Raw genomic sequence first — 23,792 nt, forward strand, 5'->3', positions numbered from 1 at the left:
GTTATTCTTAATTTATATTTTTTTTTCCTGTTTAAAACTGAGTAGATCTAAAGGAAACAGAGTTCCTTCTGGGTGCCTGTAATAAAGTACCAAACCCGATATGCACATGAAGGTAGCGAAAGCCTTTTGGATTGTCACTGAAAATAGAAAAGGTGAACGTTGACAAGATTTCAGATACTTTTTTCTGGGGGCTGAGGGAAACTGAAGTTAAAAATAAAGCTCTCGTATGGTCAACATGTTGGAGGAAATTCAAAGACTCTCATAAAATAAACATATTTTAAGAAGTGTTTTGAATTTCACTGTGTAATTTCTGGCCAACAGAAATTACAGTTGTATCTTTGGAGGGACATTATGTCAGATCAATGGTCATTATGCAAAAAAAATAAACTGAAAACTCGATGCCTTAACCCGTTCTGTTATTAAAATGCAAACATGAAGAGGAGAGCTTTTCTTTAGATTCGCTACTAGAAAACTTTGCGCCACTGTGTCGCAGTTAAAAAATATTTCGGTTTGACGTTACAGGAGATAATGTAAATTGTTCCTTCAAAAAACACAAGTACAAAGCATCGCACGCTTTGGCAAAGGAATCTCGTCTGTAGTTATTAAAAAATACAACAGTTTAAGTCCCAGAAAATAAAGGAGATTATCTGGAGCATGTGCATAAGCTAAAATACCCCAGCCCGAAGCATGCTGCAAGTTGTTCCTGGGCTATATTTAACTGTAACCTTTGGAGTCTTAAAGCCGAAGGAGAATATCTCTTCTGCCAGGTAACGGTGATCGTGCGCGTCTGTCTATACACGCACGTGTAGCCAAACGCGCGCACGTATGCCCTTGTTTTTCTGCAGCGTTATTAAGAAAAGCCGTCCATACTTCACCATGTTGTTACATGTGTCTGTCTGCTGATTATAAAATGTGTTAAACAGTATTTAAAAAACAAAAAAATGCAGAGCTGCGCTTTGATTTATTCAGCGAACAAAACATATGCTCGCTGTTCTGTTCTATGTAATTCATATGATCAATAAAATTTTCTTTAAAAAGAGCAACTTTGGCATTTAGAAGGATTATGCTGCTGAAGAAAAAAATGTTTCGCTCCTGCTATACGTAGTCAACCTCACTGCTCTTGCACCAAAATAAGTTCTTGGCTCACTAATGTCTATTTTTGTGTATTTATTATTTCTAATCTTCAGGGTCGAAGCTGTATATTGCGGCTGTTACCCGCTGTGTCCCAAAGCCTTGGTGTACCCAGAGATATTTCCAGGTAGCTGCTTTCTTGCACCTTCGTTTTGCTGAAACGTAGTAACGTGATTCATGCTAAAATACAAAGTTTGAGAATAAACTTGAGCAAAAGCAATTGTTTATTTGGCAAGCCAACATGTTAGTGTTAAGGAAAATTTTATGTGTTTTAATACATTAGACGAAGTTTATATTTGCCATCTGTTCTTTTAAGATAACACAAAAGCAAGTTTTGAAATAGCATTCTTCATTGTTAGCATACACAACCCGTAATGATAGATTTTTGTTAAAAGGTCAGTGATGCTGCAATGGTTTGCAGATTTTTGTGATACACAGAAAAAAAAACCCGAGGCCTGAAAATCACACCAAATTATTTAAACAATTTAATACTTAATAGTGTGCAACTGCGGTACAGGATACACACTAATGTAGTACCAGTTCTTTGAAAAATCTCATCACTAAATGTATCACATATGCATTGTGTTACATTAGAATAATGTATTTTAATCACCCAAAGGAGATGTCTAAACAGCACAACTACACAGTCTTATTTAGCATTAAACATCCTTGTGAGCTGAGGTAACCTTATAAAATCATGCTTAAATAATGTAAAACACGAGGCGGCACAGAGCAATATGCATTTTTAATTAGTAAAGTGACTAATATCGAGTGTGTGCTTTGAGGTTTTTGTTTCATTAAAAATGTATCTGTTTTTCCTGCAGCTGAATATCTGTATTCTACACCTGAACAGCTTTTTAAAAGGCTTCAGAATTTCTGCAAGAGACCAGATACTGTAAGGAAACATCTCTATAAGGTAGATGTTCGGAATAGTTTTACATGATATAATGCCATATTGAAGTACAAAGGAAAAAAACCCTTAAAAAAACAACATTTAATTAACATACTAATGTTTAAAGGAAACATGCTAGGGAGGGATATTAGTCGTTACACTAACAAGGATTAATTAAACTAGATGCCAGTTGTATTAACCTAGGTCTTATGAAATACGTGCACTTCATCCATGCTACATGCTTTTTTTTTAATTTATTGTTTTCTAAAATGACTGTCCTTTACATTTGGACCCAAGAGGCTTATAAAAATGAACCTGGATTAATGCAACTCATTAGTTTAAAAGGAAAATAAAAGAAAGATCCTACAATTATCCTAATGAGGATAAGCCTACCTTCCTATCCTAATTTAATCTTCAGTCCTCAAAAAATGCAGGTGACAGCTTTCAGGTAAGATTTCGCTGCCTTTTGGAATTATTTGAGTTGTTTTGATAATTACGATTATTTTGTCTCTTTGCTTTTTAAGGTATGTTGAGCATAAAAAAAGTTTCTCATCGGAAGCGTAATTTACTGGTATTTGTCATGTCCTATTCTTTGCCGTTATTTATCTAGAGAAAGGACAGTTTCGGTGGCAGACCCTCCATCCAAGTTTTGATCGAGTGCTCAATGCTAGACCGACTTTCACATTTGTAAGAGGTGTATTTATACTGCTAGGAGTCGCACTTTTTTTTTTTTTTTTAATTACGCGATTGTAGATGAAGCAGTAAATTTTATATCATTCCAGTGAAGAGCTATTATTACACGAGGCTGCTTTTAGAAAAATAGCTGCTGTTTGCTGCATGCTGATATGCAAACTTACAGCGTTTTCTGACTTTGGCTGTGCATGGGCAGGTTGGATACACGTTACCCCTGCACGACAAAGGTGTTCCAGGTCGTAAAATACCGGAATTCTGCTGAAAGTCCTCAAAGGCTTGGGAGTGCGTAGAAAAACTCCTCGTGTTACCCGTGCAATACAAATGTGGTCTCTTCAGCATTCCCCGGCTGTCGCCGTCCAGGCACACTGTTAATGAGCGAGTCGAGTAATCTCCTTCTTAATTTGGAGGCTCACGCCGCCGGCAGACCTAACCTCATCTCTCCACCTTCCTCCCTCTGGGGACCAGAAAGCGTTGGGTCTTGCTGTGTGTCGCCTGCCTCTCTACCCCTTCGCGCACACATGTAGCGGGAGGAGCGAGGGTTTAGCCCACGCCTGACTTTTTTTGTGACCTAAAAATAGACATTTACATAATGATACATCAAAGATGATGTTGTTTCTGCAGGAAACAGTTAAACTTCAAGAAAAAAGGAGAGAACCAAAAATGCAATTTAACACCCAATTTCAAGCTCATTATCTTTCATTGTCTATTAACTTGGCAATGGTTCAGAAGGTAGCTCATAATAGTTTAAAATGCTGACTGAACACTTCCAGTGTTCAGCATTACTTCTTGAGTCAGTCGTATCGTATAGTCATACATGGTGGCTTCAAAGGGAAAACAGTCCTTAAACGTTTACCTTGACATTTCCCAATGCTTCGAGTTCAGCTAATAGTTGCATTCATGTGGATCTTCTCTCCACGTGTGGATCCCCGGCTCCTAAACAGAGCCAAGGCGCGCTAAAAATGGAAGTAATAGTACAGCAAATACTGATATAAAATAGCATGGTTTAAAATGCGTGCACGAATAAGAAAAATGCTAATTTTCTTTTATTAAAGAAAATCCCTTGGGATGATTTGCCGGCAGAAGCTGAAGGTGTTGATCCTACCGCTTGTCCAAGCACACTGTTAACAGTGCAGCCCCGTTCAGAGCTTCTGAGCATTCGGACTGAGTGTCTGCAACAGGTAGCGATTGAGCTGAATGGGGGATCCTTTTAAAATGAGTAAAGCAGAGCCTAATCCAGAACCTGTGAGCACCAGAGAAAAGATCCCTGTTGTCTTTAATAGGCTTTGGATCAGCTCGGAGAATACTGTTAGAGTTGTCTTTTTGCACCTACACCCACGGATGCCGAGTCTTCCTTTCGCAATGGAACTATCCGCAAAACCTCCTAGAAAAACACTGACTTAGATATGTGCTGTTAATGTAATTATCGTTGGAACGATGCTGCTTTTTAGGAAGCTGAAAAGAGTGAGATCGTGAAGGGTACGCAGCACTTCCACTGTATTTTCACTTTTTTCAGATCGGTATCATATCATGTATACTATGGTGCAATAGAAAAGGCAGCCCTGGCACGGTAGTGCACACTAACTAGCTATTTTGCTTTCAGAAACCTTCCTGACATGCTCCCCGCCTGAAGTTCATAAAGTAGCTGTAAAGTCTTGAAAGTAAAAATGCTTTAAAAGCAAACAGTGCTTTTCTTTACTGTTTTGGGATTCTGCTTCAGAGATTGGGAGGTCATCACCACCAGAAGTACCTTGGTTTATCCTTTTACGTGTTGTTGGGTTTTTATTGCTAAGGATATCCATAATAATTAGACAGCGGTCTAATTAAACAGGCGGTTTATTCCTTCAGTTGTCAGTGCTTGTGCTGACAAAGTGAGGGGCAAAAGGGAGATAAACGGCAGCGGGGCGGTCAGGTTAGGGAGCCGGACACAGCAGATCTCCCTGTGAAAATGCACAGACCAAGACATTAAACTGCAATAGCTTAACTCGACGGAGCAGATCTGTGCTGGCAGACTTTTAAAAATGTCCATAACGTAAGCACCTATGAAAACCTTTCCGAATGATGTATTGCTTACCCTGCGTATTCTCACAGCACCCAAGGCTGGCTCATTTGCCTTTTGACATTGCCTTCTACCAGTTATTAGCAGAAGATTGAGATGAGTGGAAAGCGAACCTCATTTGTTACCAATTATTTGTTCTGTTCCAGTTTTAGGGAATCAAATGTTGCTCTCTGGTTCTGGATATTGGTGGTTGCCAAAGTAAGAGCCAGAATGAAGCAAGCAACAACAACAGGGCATCGGTTTCCGTCGAGTACAGCGTTAAGACCCGTTAGTGTTCGCAAGCTCCCTGTCTAGTAGATTTTAAATAAAAAAAAAAAAAATAGGGCAAAGCATTTGTTTCTGCATTATTTTCTTTAAGTTTACCTTTCAGTTCCCTCACTTCAGTTTCTTAATTTAAAACAGCATGTATAAAGAGTATACAGTGGAAAGGGACAAGAAGAGTTGCCAAAAGCCAGGCATGGAAGGAGCTGACAACTTTAAATAATCTCTCCCAGCCCTCCCAGCTGAATGAGTGCTGGTTGACATGCTGTCAGCTTCAGTTCCTACAGAAAAAATCCTACTCTCACTCATGCTTGTTTAACGGAGAAAAGAATTTGGCCCACTTTCTGACATTCATCTTCTCATTTCCATCACACTACAGAAGCTCACCTGCCTATGAAAAGACACATGGCGTGATTTTTTTTCTTTCTTACACCACTGTAGAAGGAAGTCTGCTGAATTCAAAGGGATTAAACTGCTGTAAAATCAAATTAAGATCCCAGTTAGACTGTAGACATCTGAATTGTTTCCAGTCTCAGGATTTGGCTGTATAGAGTGGTTTGAACAGAACTTTCTTTTTTCTTTTTTTTCCTTTTCTTTTTGCTCTGATTTGAGATAAAGCAGTATCTTTGGTGTTTCAGGTAAACATGTAGAAGGGAAAACCGCTCCTGGTCCAGTTTTAATATTTAGGCACAGCTAGGAAAGCAGCAGGAGGCATTCTCAGCCTAAGGATGCGGGCACTGGACACGTGAGGATGCGGAGGAGCCTCATGCCAGATGTCCCGTCAGCCACTCAGCCCTGTCGCAAGGAGCAGTAGTCGTTCGTAGCTCTTGTACAGGCCGTGTAAGAGCCGGGGACGATGTCTCTGCCCTCATCCTTGCCCACTCCCCAGCAAAACTCCAGAAGAAATTCGTTTTTCTGTAAGGATGCTAACTGCCACCCGGGGTCAGCACGCCGTGTGTTTAATACCGTGGTTTTGATAGTGGTGAGCATCAGGTATTTGGGAGAAGGCTGACGCAGGTAGAAACAGGGTATTAAAGGTCTTCTCTTTGTCTTTTAGAGGTAGAGATTGGTCCTAACCCTGGACTTGGAGATTTTATCATCTTTCGTAATCTTCTTCTAGTATTAAGTATTGCCATGATGTACATAATAGTTCTCCATTTGACATTCAGGCCCTTGGAAACCCCTGGTTTGGTCTTTGACAGCTTCCAATAGCAAAGCGGTTCATCATACGTTTACAGACGGCGTTAAAAGCATTTCCTTCAGTTGGCTCAGGGTTTCCCCACCTTCAATTGCATTGAGAGTCTTCTTGTTCTGGAGTCAGTCGCCTGGAAGCAGAAGGTCCCCATCCATCTTTTCTATACCATTCATTATTTTACAAACGTTTGTCAAACATATGCAGTATTCCAGTCTTTCCAGTCTCTCCTCGTGAATGTTATTCCACGTTTATAGTCTTATCTCCCATCATTCAAGCCATTTTGACGCTGTTTTTGTGCTGGTGTGATCATTGCTTTACAGAGTATTCTAGGCCATGCCATCAGTTTATGTGATGTGTTGTACTCTGATAATTTTCAACCTGTTCCTTATGGAGCCAACCATACTGTTTACTTTTTAATCGTGAATGTATATTGAGCAGATGTTTGCTTACCGTGTTCTCCGGATCTTTTGTCCTGAGCTGATAAAGTTAATTTGGAACTTTATAGGTTATGTAAATAGTACAAATATTTCCATCCATCCTGCTGGCTTTCCATTCAACAGCAGAGCATGTTTGCAGAGAAAAAAGGAGGCGTTGTATTGAATTTGTGCTTCTACCTGGTTAGCATCAGGTGCAGGCTAGAAGGAGGTTGGAAACACAAGTGGGAAACTTGTGTTTCCCTCTTGAGATGCTTGGTTTCCAGTGAGCGCAATTTAAAATGGTTTCAGAGGTGGTCTAGATCTGCTTCTCACAGCCCACGTGGGAAGGTTATAGCAGCCTGGTGCTTAGGCATGGGATCCTAAGTAAAATGTATATAACATAAGAATTTCTTACGTGAAAGAAAACTTTGGTTACTTACTTAGAACATAGACTCATAGAGGAAGGAAGGAAGGTACCTCTGGAGGTCATCTGGTCAGCCTCTGCTCAAAGCAGGGCCAGCTTCGAAGTAAGATAAACCTTCAAAGTTGGATTAAGTTGCTCAGGGTTGCATCCAGGTTAGTCTGAAGTCTTGACATTTTTCATTCCCATACGTATGGTTGATATAGGTGAAATCCAGCTAGCTTAGGAGGTTTGCACAGGTGGGAAGGCCTGCTGGACTGTGGGACACTATTTAAGCATTTTGGGTCAACCCTAAGTCTTCAAGCAGCATGTGGGTCTGGAAGCGGCTGTGGTGGAGTGAGATCTGCTAGCTACTGTGGATCCTCACTGTGGAAGAAATGAGCTAGCAGGTAGGCTGTTGAAGTTGCCTGCTAGGTCATTCTGGGATCCAGCCTCCTGAAAGGAGGTTGTGGGGAGGTGGGTGTTGGTCTCTTCTCCCAAGTGACAAGCGATAGGACAAGAGGAAATGGCCTCAAATTGCACCAGGGGAGGTTTGGATTGGATATAAGGAAAAACAACTCCACTGAAAGGGTTGTCAGACACTGGAACAGGCGGCCCAGGGGGGTGGTGGAGTCACCATCCCCAGAGGTTTTTAAAAGACGTGTGGATGAGGCACTTAGGGACATGGTTTAGTGGTGGACTTGGCAGGGTCAGGTTAACGGTTGGACTTGATGATCTTAAAGGTCTTTTCCAACCTAAACGATTCTATGATTATAGATATAGACATATATATAAGTATGCATATACATATATATATATATATGTATGTGTCCTGCATCTCAACTTCTCCCAGGTCTTGCCTTGCTCTTGGCTCTCTGAGATATATATCTAGGAGATTTCAGCTCTCTGAAAATGTTGGTCTATAGCTCATAGCAGTTGGCTGTGCTTGTAGAGCAGGAAGAAAGCATTCATTAAGAAAGCATTATGTGTGCATCTTTCAGCATAAACACCAGGACTTTGAACTTTTTGTTATAACAATATTAGATAGCTTCCAATTTAGTTTTAGCAAGTAAATGAAAACTGGCAGATGAACCACAGCTGCTGCAAAATGGTAGATGGAGAAATGGGTCAAAGAAAATGTGATGGATTTTGAAAGAAAAGTTGCAAAAAGCATGAAAACTTCTTTTTTTCAGTATTCAAATTACCTTGAGAAAGAAAGCCTGAAATGGTTTTCCTACTGTTGTAGTTGTTCAGTGTGTTCTGAACCATCGTATGCAAGGTACCCACCAGGGTATCTTGCATAGCTTTGCCTCCAACATTGATTTTTTTTTTTTAAAGACAGAAAGAGTGAAATGAGTGTTAAAAGGCTGATCTATGAAACTTCAGAACAGACCGGTTTGTTCAGGGAAATACTGTTACTCTGCTGAGGAGTATTACATAGCACTGACTCGGGGCTCACAGTGCGCCCAATTCGTGTAAACCACTGCTGTCTTTTGATGGTGATTTCCAAAGGTGCTTGGAGTTTGAAAGTTGAGCTCCAGAAGTAATTACTACAAGCTGCTTTCCACCTTGATTCTTCCCCAGTACTCACTTACAGAGGGAAGGGGCTGGGTCACAGGGTGAAGCTGACCCAATACAAATCGGCTCTGTGAATCACTCTCCTGTCTTGCCTGCCAAATGTCAGTTCTCGTGCTGCATAATAGTCTCTAATTCTTAATTTTGTTATGGTAGTTTCTTAAAAAGTGCATAAAATGTATGCCAAATCAGTACTGTCTGCTTGAACACCAACTGCCTTGAAACAGCAGGTCTGAATGGATGAACAGTCCTTATTAAATTCTAAAGGTTAACTCTGAAGTCTAATGATGGTAGAGTAGATATTAATTACTTCAGTTCTGATCTTAGGACGCAAGAAACAAAAAAGTTGATTATATTGTAAAGAATATTGTACTGCTGCTGACATCTTGTTATGCTGCCTGTTCTTCATGGGGAGATCTTGCTTTTTGTGAAAACTTTGCTTCTCTTGATGATTTTATCTCTGCATATTTAGGAACTGTTGACTGAATCACTGTTCCTTGAAAAAATGAATTCCCAGACCTTTGCAGAGTTATCACCCCCCAAACGAGGAGCTGAATTTCTTCTCTCCAAGGTTACTCTAAAATAAGGCCCAGAAGCCAGGCCGATGGGGGTCAAGCAGGGGAATGGAGCCCTCGCCCCTGCCAGTTCTTGGTTCTGCCACGTCTGAGCGTGAGAGGGGCAGGTCGGTCTCCGCCGGTGTTCAGTCCTTGGCGTGTCAGCCGAGACCGCCAGTAAAGCAGACGGACGTTTGATGGTGCGCATCCAGGGGCAAATAACCTGGGGCTGCCGACCAGCTTACCTGTCTTGGAAAAAAATGCAGAATTCACCCCGTTTCCACATAACGCTGCGTAAGCGTTCTCCAACCAACTCCCTTCCACCGCTCCTGAAATCCCAGGTGTTGCAGAGCGTTTCGGCACAGAGGCGCGCTCCTTCCCGCGCGAGAGACGTCCCTTTCGCGTCCCGGCATCTAACGCGGCCTCGTGCGCTTTTCTCTTCTGCTTCCTCGTAGGGCGAGACGGCCGCGTTTTCTTGGGCAGCGCTCGGCGGTAAATTCAGGTCTCTGCTCGCAGCAGAACCGCGGGAAGATTTGTGACAGATGGGGCTAAGTCACAAACTTGCAGCCTCAGGCAGAATTGTGGAAGTTTCCAGAGTGTGCCCATATTTACCTGATCAGAGAGAAAAGAAAATCTGCAGAGGAAGCCGAGCCTGGCTGCTTGTCATAGCTGACACAGAGCCATCTGCCACAAACCTGTGGCGGCTTCAGATCTCCAATCCCTGCCACCACCCCAGCTCAAATTAAATACAGATTCTTAGAGACGTTATGATGGTTACACATGTCCTCGGCATCACATGCAGGAGACTGTTCAAAAAAAATATGTGGCCTGTTGTATAACCGCACTCATGTATCCCATATGTGGTGCCACATTGAATTTCCGGTTGAATCTGTTTTTATCCTTTGTACTGGATGACATGGTGCCTGAATTCTTTCTTTTCGCCGACACAATGGCAGCCAAGCTGCAGCTTCAAACGCTCACACTTGGCTGAGTTTCTACCTAGGTTGCCAGGTTATCATTGGAGCCTTATTGTGTCCTCAAAGGGCCACAGGGCCTGAAAGGAGGATCCGAACGCTGCCGGCCTAATTGGGCAGCCATCTCCGGGTTCTTGGGAGGCAAAGGGCTGCTTTACGCTTCGCTTTTGCTTTTTTTTTTTTTTTTTTTTGCAAATTAATGACTCTCTGGCACGGGGGTTTTTAAGTGAAGGTATTAATAAGGGGTCTGGCAGGTAATCCCATGATTCGCGGAGTTACATTTGCATTTAATTAATCTTAAAGAAAGCTGAAAGATAAACAGCTGTAATTCAAACTAGCATGGGAAATATGCTACATGGTGCCATCTATCCGATAAAATGAAAGCCGAGACACTTGTTTTATTTCTCTCAAGGATGGAGAACAAACGGATAACAGTCAAAATACTTCCAATAAAAACCAGTAGTTTAAACGTAACGGCAGTTCATCAAGAACCTTTGCATCCAGTTACAAATACAGTCTTTTAAAGATAAATCACTTATGATTCCAGCAGTCAAGCTGCTGTATTTGTTGATGTAAAATGTTTTGAAGATGTAGATTGTACAATAAATTTTTAATAAAGTGCCCAGTGCAATTTTTAATTAGCATATCTCATTCATGTATAAGTGTGTACATCTATCTGTATGTTTATCACTATGCATATCCTTGTGTCAGAGTCAATGAATGCAATTGTGTCTTTATCTGATGAAGTAGAATCTGTTTTGCAAGTGATAATAAAACGTTATGACAATTCCAAGATTTTCAACTCCGCTCTGGGAAGAAGCAAGAAGAGGCCTCTCGGTAAGGCGTTACGGTGTGAAGCCCGGTAAGACCTCCCTTTGCGGAGAGCTGTGGGTTCAGGGTAGCTGCTCTCCCCTGCCCGGCAGCAGACATCAGCATCTTTCCTTTGCCTGAGCACCGTCCACAGCAGCTGAAAGGCCCGGGCTGGTCCCCCTCCACACACCCGCCTTCGTGCCTTTTGACGCCATCAAGATGCTGAACTGTCCTTTTTCAGTGCGAGAGAGAGCGTGCGGTACCTCTCCTTAAAATTACTCCATTAAGCAATGAAAAAGGCCCAATGGTAAGTGTTCGGATGTCTTCCTAGCACTGCGGAGTCGGAATTTTGCAGTAAGCATCTGTCTCGTACGCTGGTTCCTCCTCATTTCTGCTCAGCCAAAGCCCATCTTGGCTCTAGGCGTTTAATGGGGTTGAGTAGACGTCGTCGTCTGAAGATAGTATGCAAAGGTGTGGTAGTCATACTGGGCAGAGCCAAGTAACAGGACTACCTTGCACTTCTTAGCGGAGTGTTTCATAAAGGTTCACTGATGTTACCACACCTTGCACTGACAAGAGGAAATTTATTTTCTCTTTACTGATGGGGAAACTGAGGCACAGTACGATTAAAGCAAATCAGTTCAAGTTTCACAGTGAGTCATTCTCCAAACCAAGAAAAGGGAAAGAGGAGATGCTGTAACGTTGTGCTGGGGCTTGTGGGGAACAGACTCGATATAGCAAAGCTCAGCGGTTTCGAGTTGAAGACTCCTGCTGTCCTCAGTGCATGCCCTGGTCGGGCCCACGACCAAAGGAGGTCTCGCCCAGCTCCTTGGCGAGGTGATGCTCTGCCTTGGTTTACTTATTGATCAGTGGTGCTTTAACCATACCCACCTCCGTCTGGTAAGCGAGGCTTCATCTTGACGGAGAATTTTCCCTCTGAGTTACGAACCCTTGCAAATAACATTTTATAATAGAAACGCTGGGAGAACTTTAATTGCAGGGTAATAAATAGCAATGCTGCGCTATCTTCTGCTGGTTCTCTACGTTCTTAGCGAAGATACCCAGCTGCTCTAGAGCAAGGATGAGAATGTCCTTGCCGCATCTCCTAGGACCTTCAGGTTGGCCTCGTGTCAGGGTCGCCCCTGGCCTATTTCGGGGTCCTCAGTCAAGAGGGCGAGGTGGGGCTTCCAGGTAGTCGGAGGCGATACTTCCCCTGCTGCAGACTGAAACAACCTGAGGAGTTTTGCCTCGCGGTTTCTGAAGATCAAACGAGACAGCCGCTCCGCGCTGCTTCATTTAAAGCCTTCGCTTCAAAAGGTCAGAGAGACAAATGGGGATCTCGGTCCTGTTGTTCCTACACACATCAGTAGGCGGTGAATGCAGAGACCTAATCTTACGAGTAAAACGACAGAATTAGCCCTTGACTTACTTTCATATTTATTGATGTTTCACCTGCATTGACACGGCAACTGCAAGGCCTTTGATAGGAGTTTCGGCACAGAGTTAAAGGCGAATGGGTTTTCCCGACTCCTGCCAGGCTCGCCCGGCAGCGCACCGGCCAGACAGCTCCTTGCCTCCTGCAGCAGGAGCGGGCCGGGCACCTAATCCTGCAATCCTTTTGTCTTAGTGTTTGAGATCACAGGAAACACAGGTTTCTTCCATGTGCGGATTGTCTTTTCCCATATAATAGAAAAGAAAATCCTAAAGTAACTAGGGAGTTTTGTAGCAAACCGTTCGCAGCGTTCCCAGCCCCGCTCTGGTCGTGCTGCAGGCACCGCGAGGAGCCGCGGTGCAGACCGGCTTCCATCCGCGTTCGCTGCATCGAGACCTCTGACTTAGCTCAAAGCTGTTCTGAATTAGGAGGCTAGATTTTTCTAATTGCGTTTGTAAAGACCGAGCCAGCAGTTCATTAGAAATCACGGAGCAAATTCTGCTTCTCTATTACACCAATATAAATCTTGAATGAATTTATATCAGGATAACTGGGAGGGTAGGACGTACCTCCCATATTGTTCCTCAGATTATTAAAAGTTAAAGGGCCTTGAAAATTAAATTCACCTTTCCCCGTTCAAGCTGTTTACTCTTTGTTTTTGATTCCAGTAAGGACAGTTGAAATGAATTAGCCAGTCTCATTTCTGCTCGTAGTCACTTTTAAGTTTGGTTCTCATGTACTAGCCCAAGACTAGTTCGCGTGGAGAGGGCTGGAGGGCATTTTCTTTCAAACAAATTGTTTTCATGGGAATAATTTCCTAGAGAATTATATTAAAACCTTTCCGTGGGTCCTCGATTTTGCAAAAAACTATTTTCCCTCTTGTATATCCTTGATTCGGCGGACTTTGCGATTTTTTATTTGCGGATATAAATGAGCACCTTAATGAAAGTCCTTGAGAATTTTACCCTCTGATAGGCTAACCTTATTTAACCGAAATAATACTTTTTCAGTGATTGAGCCTGGTAAGCGAGGCTTCGTCTTGAAGGAAAATTTTTGCCTCTGAGTTACCAACCCTTGCAAATAAGGTTTTAGAATAGAAACACTGTCAGAACTTTAATTACAGGGTAATAAATAGCAGCGCTGCGCTATCTTCCGCTATTTCTTTAGATTCTTGGCGAATATACACAGCTGTTGCTGGAAACTGATAATCAAGTGCTACGTAACCGGCTTACAGCTTGGCACCCACCCTCCCCGGCAGCGGCAGCCGCAGGGGCAGCGGCGGGAAGCGGCGGGAAGCGGCGGCCGGAGCCCGCGGCGGCGGCGGCGGGAGCGGAGGGCTGCGCCCGCGGGGGCCGGCGGCGGGAAGCGGCGGCGGCGGCGGCCCGGGGAGGCCGGGCCCGGCCCGGGGAGTTGCCCGAAGCGCTTCTGACACGGGGCGGGAGGAGCGGGGCGGGGGGAGAGGGACGTTGGCACCGAATAGCCCACCCGGGGAAAAGGCTTCTCCCGCCCCGGCGGGGCCGAGAGGACGGAGGTGGGGGCAGAGAGGGGAACGGGGGTTAAACGAGGCCAATGGCAGCTAAAGCAAAAAGAATAGTGATAATAGTACTAATAACGCTAAAGGCGAGGAGGGCGCAGCGGCCGATCGCCGCGGGGAGCGGGCGGCGGCGGCCGCGCCGTGCGCTCCGCGCCTCTCGGCGCAGCGCGGCGGACGGGAGCGGGGAGCGGAGCCCCGCTTCCCCCGCGGCCGGCGGTGCCCGGCGGGGCGGCAGCCTGCTCCCCCAGCCGCCCGGGGGGGGGCTGCCCGCCGCTTTAATACCGGGTTACGTGATTTCGAGAATAAGATTCTTTTGGAACATTTCTAGATGCGGCCGGCGGAGAGAAAGACACGCGCAGCCCCCCCCGCCGTGGCCCTTCCGCGGGTGCGGAGGGGCTGCCCGCGGCGGGCGGCCTTTCCCCCAGCCCTGCGCGCCTCCGGCTGCCCGGCCCCGTCTCTCCTGCGGTTTGGGTGTCCGCGCTCCACCAGAGCCCAAAGCGTCCCCCCAAAATCCCCCCAAACCCCGAAAGAAAAGGCGGCCCGGGAGGGATGCGTGCGAGGGGCTTAACCCTTCCAGCTTTGAAGGCACAGCGAGGAACTACATCGGGAAGGCATGTCTGTAAACAATGGTAATTAGCCTTTTCAAAAATCATAACACTGATTAAAATCTCCGGGTCATTATTTATTCATCACAGAACCTCTTCGCAGACCTGGGAATAGTGATTAAACCCGAAGTGCTTCTCAATTCTGCGCAGCTCGAGAGGCGCCTAAAAAGGGGTTAAAAACGGCAAGGAAAGAGGAAACCAAGCAAGCAGAATTCGTCTTTTGAGAACCACTACTTTCTTCTTCCCTTCCTGGCAGGAATACTCCTATTCCCCCAAATTTTGGTATTATGAAAATGTTTCTCATACTCGGTACAAGTGTTAGACTGAATCCAGTTGGTACTAAAATTGCAAACACACTTTCACTCCTCGAAAAGCCAACAGAAAGGAACTTCTTTTAACTCCATAATAGCAGGTTACACAGTAAATGAACAACTGATGGTCAACTGGCCAATTATGGTATAAATATCCGTTGTTTACAGCGAGGTGTTAAATGAGCCTTTCGAGCACAAAGGATCAGACTGTCTAAGCTACAATTTGTGCTTCATCCCATTATGTCTCCCCCAAAAAGGCCCGTGCCGTTGGAGGTAATGTGCGCGCAGAACATATTTCTTTCTGTTGATTTTAGTTTGCTTTAATTCAATACACACTCTTGTTTACTTTTTAAAATTTAAATAAATGTCAGCATTGTATAATTTCTGTGTTAACAAAGCAGTGAGCAAAATCCCTTGTATGTTTATAAAATATTATTGTTTAATTCACATAGTTTAGGAATTCCAAATGTTGAGAATAGGAAGGAGGCCAAATACCATCTGTTTATAACTATGATGCATCATCATATGTGTACTTTAAAAAAGAAGAAGAAGAAAAAAAGCTTGGTCAATCATGCCACTGTTCTGTCTGTTAGGAATATGGTGAGGATTTAAAATCGCTCTCTGCAATTTGCAGGAAATTTTAGCGCTGCTTAATTCTGAGCGGGGATGTTCCAGGAGTTGCTCGCGTCTGTGTTCCTGTCGGGAGAGCTGCATGAAACGCCCACATGCCCCAACTACTGCAGGCGCGAATTCAGGCGCTTTCCCCCAGCCTCGGTATTCCCCCCTTCTAGACACCAAGAAGCAAAAACTGGAAGATGTTTGTAAACTCCTTATCCGTTTCGGGGGGGTGTATGCATTTGGGGGTTCGTTTTCCGGTGCTTCATACGTTCACGTTCCTGGATTTTTTAAGGACGGAAAAAAAGCGCGATGATTTTCTAGCCTGTCTTGCAAAACACAGGCTATAGGCTGTCATTCAGCTGATTCTGCAAATGCTTTAAAAAAACCCTCTCTGTCAAATGTTAGTAGTTTTAGGTCCAAGTTGAAATAGGTCCTCGTTAAAAATAATACATTCCATACTACTGAGTTGTACGTAATGTGCATTTTAAAGAGAAGGTAGTCTGCAGGCTTAAAAACAAAGAGAGTGTCTCGAAGTTAAGTAGATAAGAAGATTTTTTTTTCCAAACCCAAGTTAATTAGCTAGTACGTCAAGCCTCATAGATGTCTTCCTACCTTTCAAGGGCTGAAGAATCCCCGGTAAATGTACTTAAACTTCCTAGTGAGGGCCGGGGAGATGAATGCAGAGATTAGGGCGAGTATTACCGTGCCTTCTCAGTGCATCCCAGCTGCAGTTCATCCTACTATTGATAATGATGCTTGGAGTTACTGAGGTGGTTTCTGAAACTCACATATGGGGTCCTTTCCCCAAGGAGGAGGAATAATAGCGGCACTCAGGTGGTACGGGGAGGGTAAGAACAGATTTGCAGTTATCTTTGCCTGGTGCGGGGTGACTTTCTGTTGCGCTGATTTAATAAGCGGAGAGGTACACTCAGGACGAGGGCTGTAATTCTCTGCTGCAGGGGGAGTTTTTTGTTTTGCGTTGACAAACGGGGGGGGAAAAAAAGCGCAGGTGAAGGGAAAAGTGCCTGGGCTTGCTGGAACCCAGCCCAGGCAGAATGCTAGTGCAGTATGAAACGTTTTGTGGCCAAACTCTTAGCAATTTCTGTAATACCACAATTTAGCATACTATACGCTGCGCTGAAATGCCTGGGACTTTGTTTTTGAACTTCTTCCTTTCTACTGTTACATTTAACTTGCAGCATCTTGAATTACTTAGCTACACCCCGATAGAAAGCTACAGCTTCTTTAGCTCCATGTACTGCCCCGCGCTGTTACTGCCAAAAACTGGCCATCGGAGTGTGAAAGCCCTTTCCAGCCCTTTCCTCTATGTTTTCTGTCGTAAGTCAGTCTCTGTCTATCTATCTCAGGTACCATTCTGAGACAGTTTACTATCTTGAAAGACCTTTTTTTTTTTTCATTAGAAAAAGGAAATGCCTTACACACCTTTCCTAAGTAACCTTTGTGGAGCTGGTTCCATCAGCAGAGAGCGTTTACTGCCGTGTGATGTGTTTAATCTGCTCACGCTGACACTACAGGAGTGAAAAGCAGGACAAAAGACACCTTCTGTCACTGCAGTTTGCAAAAATTCATAGATGTGAAATGTATACATACCCAGCTCGAAATAAAATGGTGTTCCATGCCAGCTTCGGAGAGTCAGGCATGCATTCCTGCGTATTACTTCGTATTTTCCATGGCTATGTGATCCTTGGTCTCCCAAGCTCAGATAGCAATCAAGGGGCCAGATTGTCCAATTATGATGTGCATACCTGTCCACGAGGAATTATATGGAACCCTCGTACTCATTTATCACTTCATTTTTACACGCTGGAGTAGTTTTATGAGATACACTGATAGAAGCAGTTTCGAAGGGTGCTAAATACCATGTTCATTGCATGCTTGGTTTCATGCGGTTCCTGGGCGCTGGAGAGTCGGTGCAGAGAGACGGGTGTTTCAGATCTCACCCAAACACGGGTATAAATTCTATGTAAAGTGCTGTGGTCGAGGTTATGCCCCCCGCAACGTAGTGGGCAAATCCGCTCTGCCCCTCGGACATCAAGGTGGGCAGCCACTGGTGCCTGAAGTGGGGCCAGCAGCCTTCCATCCAGCAACGGCAGGTCCTGCCCTCCTGCCTGAGGGTGGCTGCTGCTGCCAGAACAGCCAACAAAACGCACACCAGGCGTAAGGCAGGCAGTAATTCACGGGGAAAACGTGTTCCTGGCTGCATCCCGCTAACTTCTAATACCCTTTTGGGGTCTGAACACCTTGTGTTCCCTCTAGCAGAGGTAGCTGAGGGCATTCATCATCTCACAAGCTCCCGGGCATTAACATTTAACCATCCTATAATTTGGTTTTTAAGTGAAAGCGGGGAGATTAATAAACTTAATCTAGCATTCACACAGATTTGAGGACAGCTGACCTCTGCCCTCTAGAGACCCAGGCTCATTTAAGAATCTGCATCTGAGAGAGCCCCTACAGCTGTAATGTCACAACGAGTCCTGTCCCCCACGGGCTGCAGCCTATCACCCTCTCTGTCTGCAGCAGGAGCAGTGGTGACAAGGAATTTGTTTCTTTTATTTATGTCTCCCGCCTCTAAAAGGGTCAGTGTTAGCAAACACAGCTCTCTCCTGCAAGATAGCAGGCTAGAGCAGCTCTCCTGGGGGGAACCAGAGCAAAAGTAGAATCTTGGTCAAAAAATATTCAATCTTCCGATTTGTTTGCATTTAGGAAAGAAAAACAAAATCCAACAGAAAGAAAAAAAATCCAACAGAAAGAAAAAAAGGAAGCTGGAATGTCACGTCTTTGTTTTGGGGCACAGGTTTGCAAGTTTTGGTATTATCCTACAAAAATCACCAAATCAGCAAAGCCTTTCATGTTGAAGAATTCAGCCAACGGAAATGCTGCCTCAAACTGCAAAGCATTATGTATGGATTTCTTTGCACATTTCACGTCGTACAATTCTTTGGAAAAATTTGGATAGGAGTAGTTTGTCGATGCTATTAATAGATATGTTTAATGCAGAAGTGTGCAATGTGATGAACAGCCTTGGCAGGAACCATATCCAGCCTGATTGTATTGTAATACTGTTTGATGCAGCCGTATGTTTGATCAGTTACAAGTGATGAGTATCATATCACATCAAACAATTTAATACAGTCTCATTGTATGGAATTATGGCTGCTGTCAATCAGCGCGTGGCCTGTTCCTTACAGATCTGTCTTTGGGAGCTGGAATACAATGGTAGCTATATATGCATTAATAAATAAAGTGCTGCTGAAATTCCATACAGACCTGTTGAGATTTTTTGTTTCTCTTTCATGGCATTTTCTTTTTTTTTTAATTGTGGTTTTTTTTTTTTCCTGTCTTCTTTTTCAATGCTGCATGGAGGGAGATGCGTTCACCTGGTCGACAGGACTGCCAAGGGTGGGGCTGGTGTGCTTTGAAGGGTGCTGGGAAAACATGTAGCAAAGATGTACGGGAGATGGGAATTTTGTTTTTGTGAATAGCAGCCTTGAGTATAAAGCCACTGAATTTGTTTTCTGCTGAAGCTTCACAGCCTCTCTTTTCTTGGCTTCCTCAGGGGGAGGAGAGGCTACCTATTAAAAATGCATATGTTTTGTCTTACTGCTTGGCGCACCTCACTTGATACCCCCCTACTTTGATTTGGGGATGGCACTCTTTGAACTTTAAGTCTCTTCCTTAGGACTGATATATTCAAGGTGCTGGAGGGGAAGCCTATGTCAGATGAAAGATACGTATGTAAATAACAGTATAGAGGTGGGGTTTAAGGCATTACCCATTTTACTATCAGTTTCAGACATATGCTGCTCTGATGCTGGCTTGCCGTGCAAAAGCTTGAAGTCCCTAACACAGCGTATGATTTTTAATGAAGTCATACTCTGCTGCCTACAAATATGGGGTCATGCTACACTTGTACGGGAGCAGTGATTTCAGTAATGTTGTTTATTGTGGTCAAAGAGGGCAGAAGATTGCCTTTTTGCATTGTGCGGCTCTGGGCTTTTGGAGCCCCTGCACAGACAAATTGATTACATTGCAGTAGGCCACACATTCAGAGAATAGAGGTGTCACGCTGAAAACTCAAATTTCAGCAGCTGATTAATCAATGTAATGACTGTAAGTTTTTCCACTTTTTGCTACGGTCTCAGCCTGCAAATCTAAGTAAGATCAGTACTTGAAAGGGAAACCTCAGAAGAAATTTTTGTAGATACTCAAGGAAGTGGTTGTTGACTTAATAAATGACACATTTCCTTCTACAGAGCAAATTATCCTAGGGGTTAAAACGAAGCATGGTTGGAGATAGGGACAGAAATAAGCATTTAAGAAATATTTCCAGTTGACTTTGAGGTGGTGACCGAGTTTGAGCTCACCTCTAGTTTGGAGGGATTTCCGTCGCACAGATTTCCCAGGTTTCTGAAAACTGCATTGACCGATCACAGCCAAGGACTTAGAGCGATCAGAGCTGTGGAGCTCGTCTGGAGGAAGCTTAGCATTTATGTAACTCGAACAAGCTGAACTTGGAGGCATCCTTATAAAGTAAATAAATAAAGACCCGGCTTGCTCCTGTAATATCATCCACCTGATAATTCCTGAGCACTGCTCAGCCAGGTATTTCCTCTGCCTTGTAATCCAAGCAAGATAGACAAGACCCCATATGCTCGTTTTTCCATAGGGGAATAGGTTGTCCTGTTACCCATGTAATTCTGGAATCTTGTGATTTTTATGGACTAGAAAATGGCCATAATTATTACCTGGTCTTGCAAATGAATCTGATTAATTCAGAGCCAACGAGCTCCATGGTGTCTGATAGTCTGGGTCTCTTACGGTGCAAGGTAATGTAAAGATAGCAAGTATAAAATAATATTTGTAAGTGTCATTATAGCAAAATTCTTTTTCTTCAGACCTGTCTCGTTACATAGCTGTTAATGATACTCCAGAATCGCACAGCACCTGAAGTGGAGCGTGTCCTACCCCGGTTCATCGCATGTCTGGCATTAATTGGCAACGGCTCCGTCTGAGACCGTGATCCAGTCAAATCCTGTAGGCTACGCAGGTCTGGACAGTATTTAGATCAGAAAACTCATCCAAGCAAGAGTAGCATTGGTTTGCCACTAATCCACAGGAGAGCAGTACCTCTACAAGGTTATTTGTAGATTATAAGGCCAAGAAAGGACTATTTGGATCATCTGGTGTCACGTGTATAACACAAGCCATATGACGTCCCTCAATTAATTCCTGTTTGAACCAGAAAACCTCATTCTCTACCGGTCTAAAAATTGCCAGCGATGCAGAAGCCACCACAATCTTTGATATTATCAGATATGGTGCTTTCGGAGATATTTTCTCTCAAACAAGGAGCTAAAAGTGACGTTTTATCTCCTGTGATTATTAGATACTTGTTGCTAGGGCAAGGATGTCAGTCACGGCACCGAGACTGAGGTCCCCTAAGTATCAATACCTTTTGCCTGGCTGTCCCTCATGGTCCCATCTCTATCTGGCATTCTTCATTTTGCCCATTTTCTGGGGTTGCTGTTGCAAAGGGCAGTTCTTCAGCAGACACCACAGTGATTTTGTGCACAGAGTAATGGTCCTTTGACAAATAGCAGTCCTTGAACTAATTTGGTGGGATCCACCCAAGATAACCAGAAATGACATTGCTAAAATGATAACCATAGGTAAAAGGCTTTGAATTGCTGTGCACTTCAGAGGTCTAAAGAAAAAAATAAAATTAATGGCATTGGTGTAGGTCGTGAAACTATTGCTGCTCGATGGGGTGAAAGACACCGTATGTAAGATACGTTGCTGATTTCTTATCTTCAGGAAAACTGTTCTGAAACAGTACAGGGACAGAGTCTGATTTGTGCCTGCTGTAGGGGCGGCGTTTCAGGGCTTGGTAGCATGAAGGGAGGTTTAGAGAATGAGAGTGGATGCCATTCCCCTACTACACATGAAGGTAACGAGCTCAGGGTTAGCAATGTTGAACTAAAATGTCCGATTTTAATTATAAGGACAAAAGTTTAAAAAAAACCCCTGTAGAACATTAACACTGATTTTTGCAGGCATTCACCCTCGTTTGTCCTATGCATACATCTCCCTCCTCTAGCTGCACAGCCTATGAAATCTGTGAGAGGAATAGCATTTCTTAAAGAGTAAAATATGCTTTCTGGCTGATGAGATATCCACATCCCCCCCATCGCGATTCTAATGAAAAGCCTCACAAACACAGTAAAATTCAGCCCCCCCCTTTCCTTTCTTGGAGGGTGGAGGGAGCAAAATCATTAGTGACCCTTCGTCGTGGGGAGAGTGAGCCATGGGGCGACAGGACGTATCTCTCCTCCCTCCCAAGGGTGCCAGAGCATCCTGCGCCCGAGTGACCCGACCCCGTTGTGAAGTGAGGGACCCCCAGCCGCGGTCCCCCCAGCCCGAGGACTGCGCTGTAGTGACACAGCCATCCCGTGCATGTAGGACGCACACGAGACAGCTTGCTTCGTGCAAACGGTGCACAGCCTCCCGGTGCGTGTGCCAGTGACGTCCAACACAAGCTCTTCAAGCGCGTCACCGGGAGGATGATCTTAAAGGTCTTTTCCAACCTAAATGATTCTACGTAATTCTAGGTCTCCCTTCCTGCCCCCCACCTTTGGTGCAGGACCCCCAAAGAGTTAAAAGTATAAGAGCTGTTCAGAAAGAGGTCAGCTAATAAATGCTATCTAAATCCTAGTCCCAGATTTTCTGTTTTAAACATGCTGCACAACTAACACTGTGACACTTTGGCAATATGATGGAGAAAAAAAACCTGTGCCAGCTGACTGATGAGCACCCATCTTTTTTAATTAATTGGGTTGAAAAATGTCTTGTGTCAGTTTGAATGTAGGGGCTCTTTCAGCTGCGTTTTTCTGGATACGTATGTAGATATATCTAACTGCAGATTTGAAAGCCCAGCGTGAGGCCTCATAAATGATAAAAATATGTATATACTAGAATTATACACACACACACACTCACGCGCACATATTGGATAAATTGATACTTAAACATATATGTGTGTATATAATGTTCTGTTCTCTGTTCTGAGAGATATTTATAAATAGATTTTATATATATCTCTTTCTAATATTCACAGCTCTATGTGCATGTGTATTGTAAAATCTGTTGGGTTTTTTCCTGGTATGCTTTTTAGTTTTTAGCGGAGTAATATATCTGATTTCTCTTTAAATTAAATGAATTTATTTGTCTGCCTTCCCTTAATGGAATCAGTTTTGATATACTCTTTGTTCATGCTGTTACAGGCTTCAGTCTAAGGGCTCTTTGTATTAACTTTTTTAAGTTACATTACAAAGAGGTTTTAAGATTTCCCAACAGGCTTTTATTTAACCAGGGCTTTTGATCTCAAACCTGCTGGGGCCTAGTGAAATCCTTACCAATTCTCCAGTAACTCCTCACTATTGGAATTTGAAAAGACCCACCTGAAGGATTTAACTCGCTGTATGGCTTCAGCCATCCTTTAGATGCTTCTATTCATGCAGACAGCGAGGGGGTCGAGGGCACCCTTTGTGATCCTCCAAGTAGCCTAAGGTGCCCTTTGCATAAGTTGTACTCCTGAGGAAATAAAAATCAGGAGGACACAAACCTATATACCTTATTTCCTGCTATCTTTAGTTAAAGGAGGAGCACAGGGGGTCTGCTTAACATCCTTTGCTACCTAAATACCTTTTGGACATGGGAACTCAATAAAGGAACTTTCATTGCATCCATTACCCTACTGCGGTGCATAGCAAATTAGATTTAAAAGGGTACTTTTTCCCTTACAGCTATTTCTATCATTTTCTTTAAAATTTCAATTTAGTGTCTAGTGACAGAATATTCTGTAATGTACATTAGAACTATATAACACCAATTATGCTAACTGTGAACATTATTTCAAAAGAATTGGTTATATTAAGTTATAGACAAACCGTTGGGAAAAAAAGGTCAGGTTAGGAAAAAAAAGGAGCTGCGTGATAATGTTTTAAAGGAGCAACATGAAGTGAATGCTCTTTTCATTTTTTAATCCTTTCATTTTGCATAACCCACACTGAAATTTCACTACCCGCTTGGTCTTCATTATTTAGGCAGGGGGATGGCATGTCACCCTGTAGTTTACAGCTACAAATCGTGGCGTAAAACCTACAGCTGAGTCCTGTGGTTGTGGAGAAACATCATTTCCTCTGGTTTTGGGAAATGGGATCGCACAAATTCATGAAAAGTCTTTTGGCAGACGCTGATGACCAGTACATAGAAAAAAAAGGAAAAAATGCTGGCAGGCCAAGCTTGAAAGAATATA

At 43.7% G+C, this 23,792-nt stretch overlaps 1 protein-coding gene across 5 annotated transcripts in view; it reads left to right on the forward strand.

Annotated features, from left to right (window-relative positions):
- GTDC1 (glycosyltransferase like domain containing 1) overlaps positions 1–10,312 on the forward strand; it is a 129,793-nt gene extending 119,481 nt beyond the window's left edge. For 3 of the 5 annotated variants that reach the window (XM_059820308.1, XM_059820311.1, XM_059820315.1), the window contains 3 exons: positions 1,188–1,258; positions 1,956–2,047; positions 9,629–10,312. In XM_059820308.1, coding sequence (XP_059676291.1) covers positions 1,188–1,258; positions 1,956–2,047; positions 9,629–9,712 — 247 coding nt within the window. In that variant the 3' untranslated portion in view covers positions 9,713–10,312. Of the gene's footprint in view, positions 1–522; positions 748–1,187; positions 1,259–1,955; positions 2,048–9,628 lie in introns of those variants that run through there. The other 2 variants (XM_059820314.1, XM_059820310.1) reach the window with 2 other exon arrangements.
- Positions 10,313–23,792: the final 13,480 nt, after the last annotated feature.

This window comes from Gavia stellata, chromosome 8 (genome assembly GCF_030936135.1).
Source record: "Gavia stellata isolate bGavSte3 chromosome 8, bGavSte3.hap2, whole genome shotgun sequence".
Classification (NCBI taxonomy): Eukaryota; Metazoa; Chordata; class Aves; order Gaviiformes; family Gaviidae; genus Gavia; species Gavia stellata.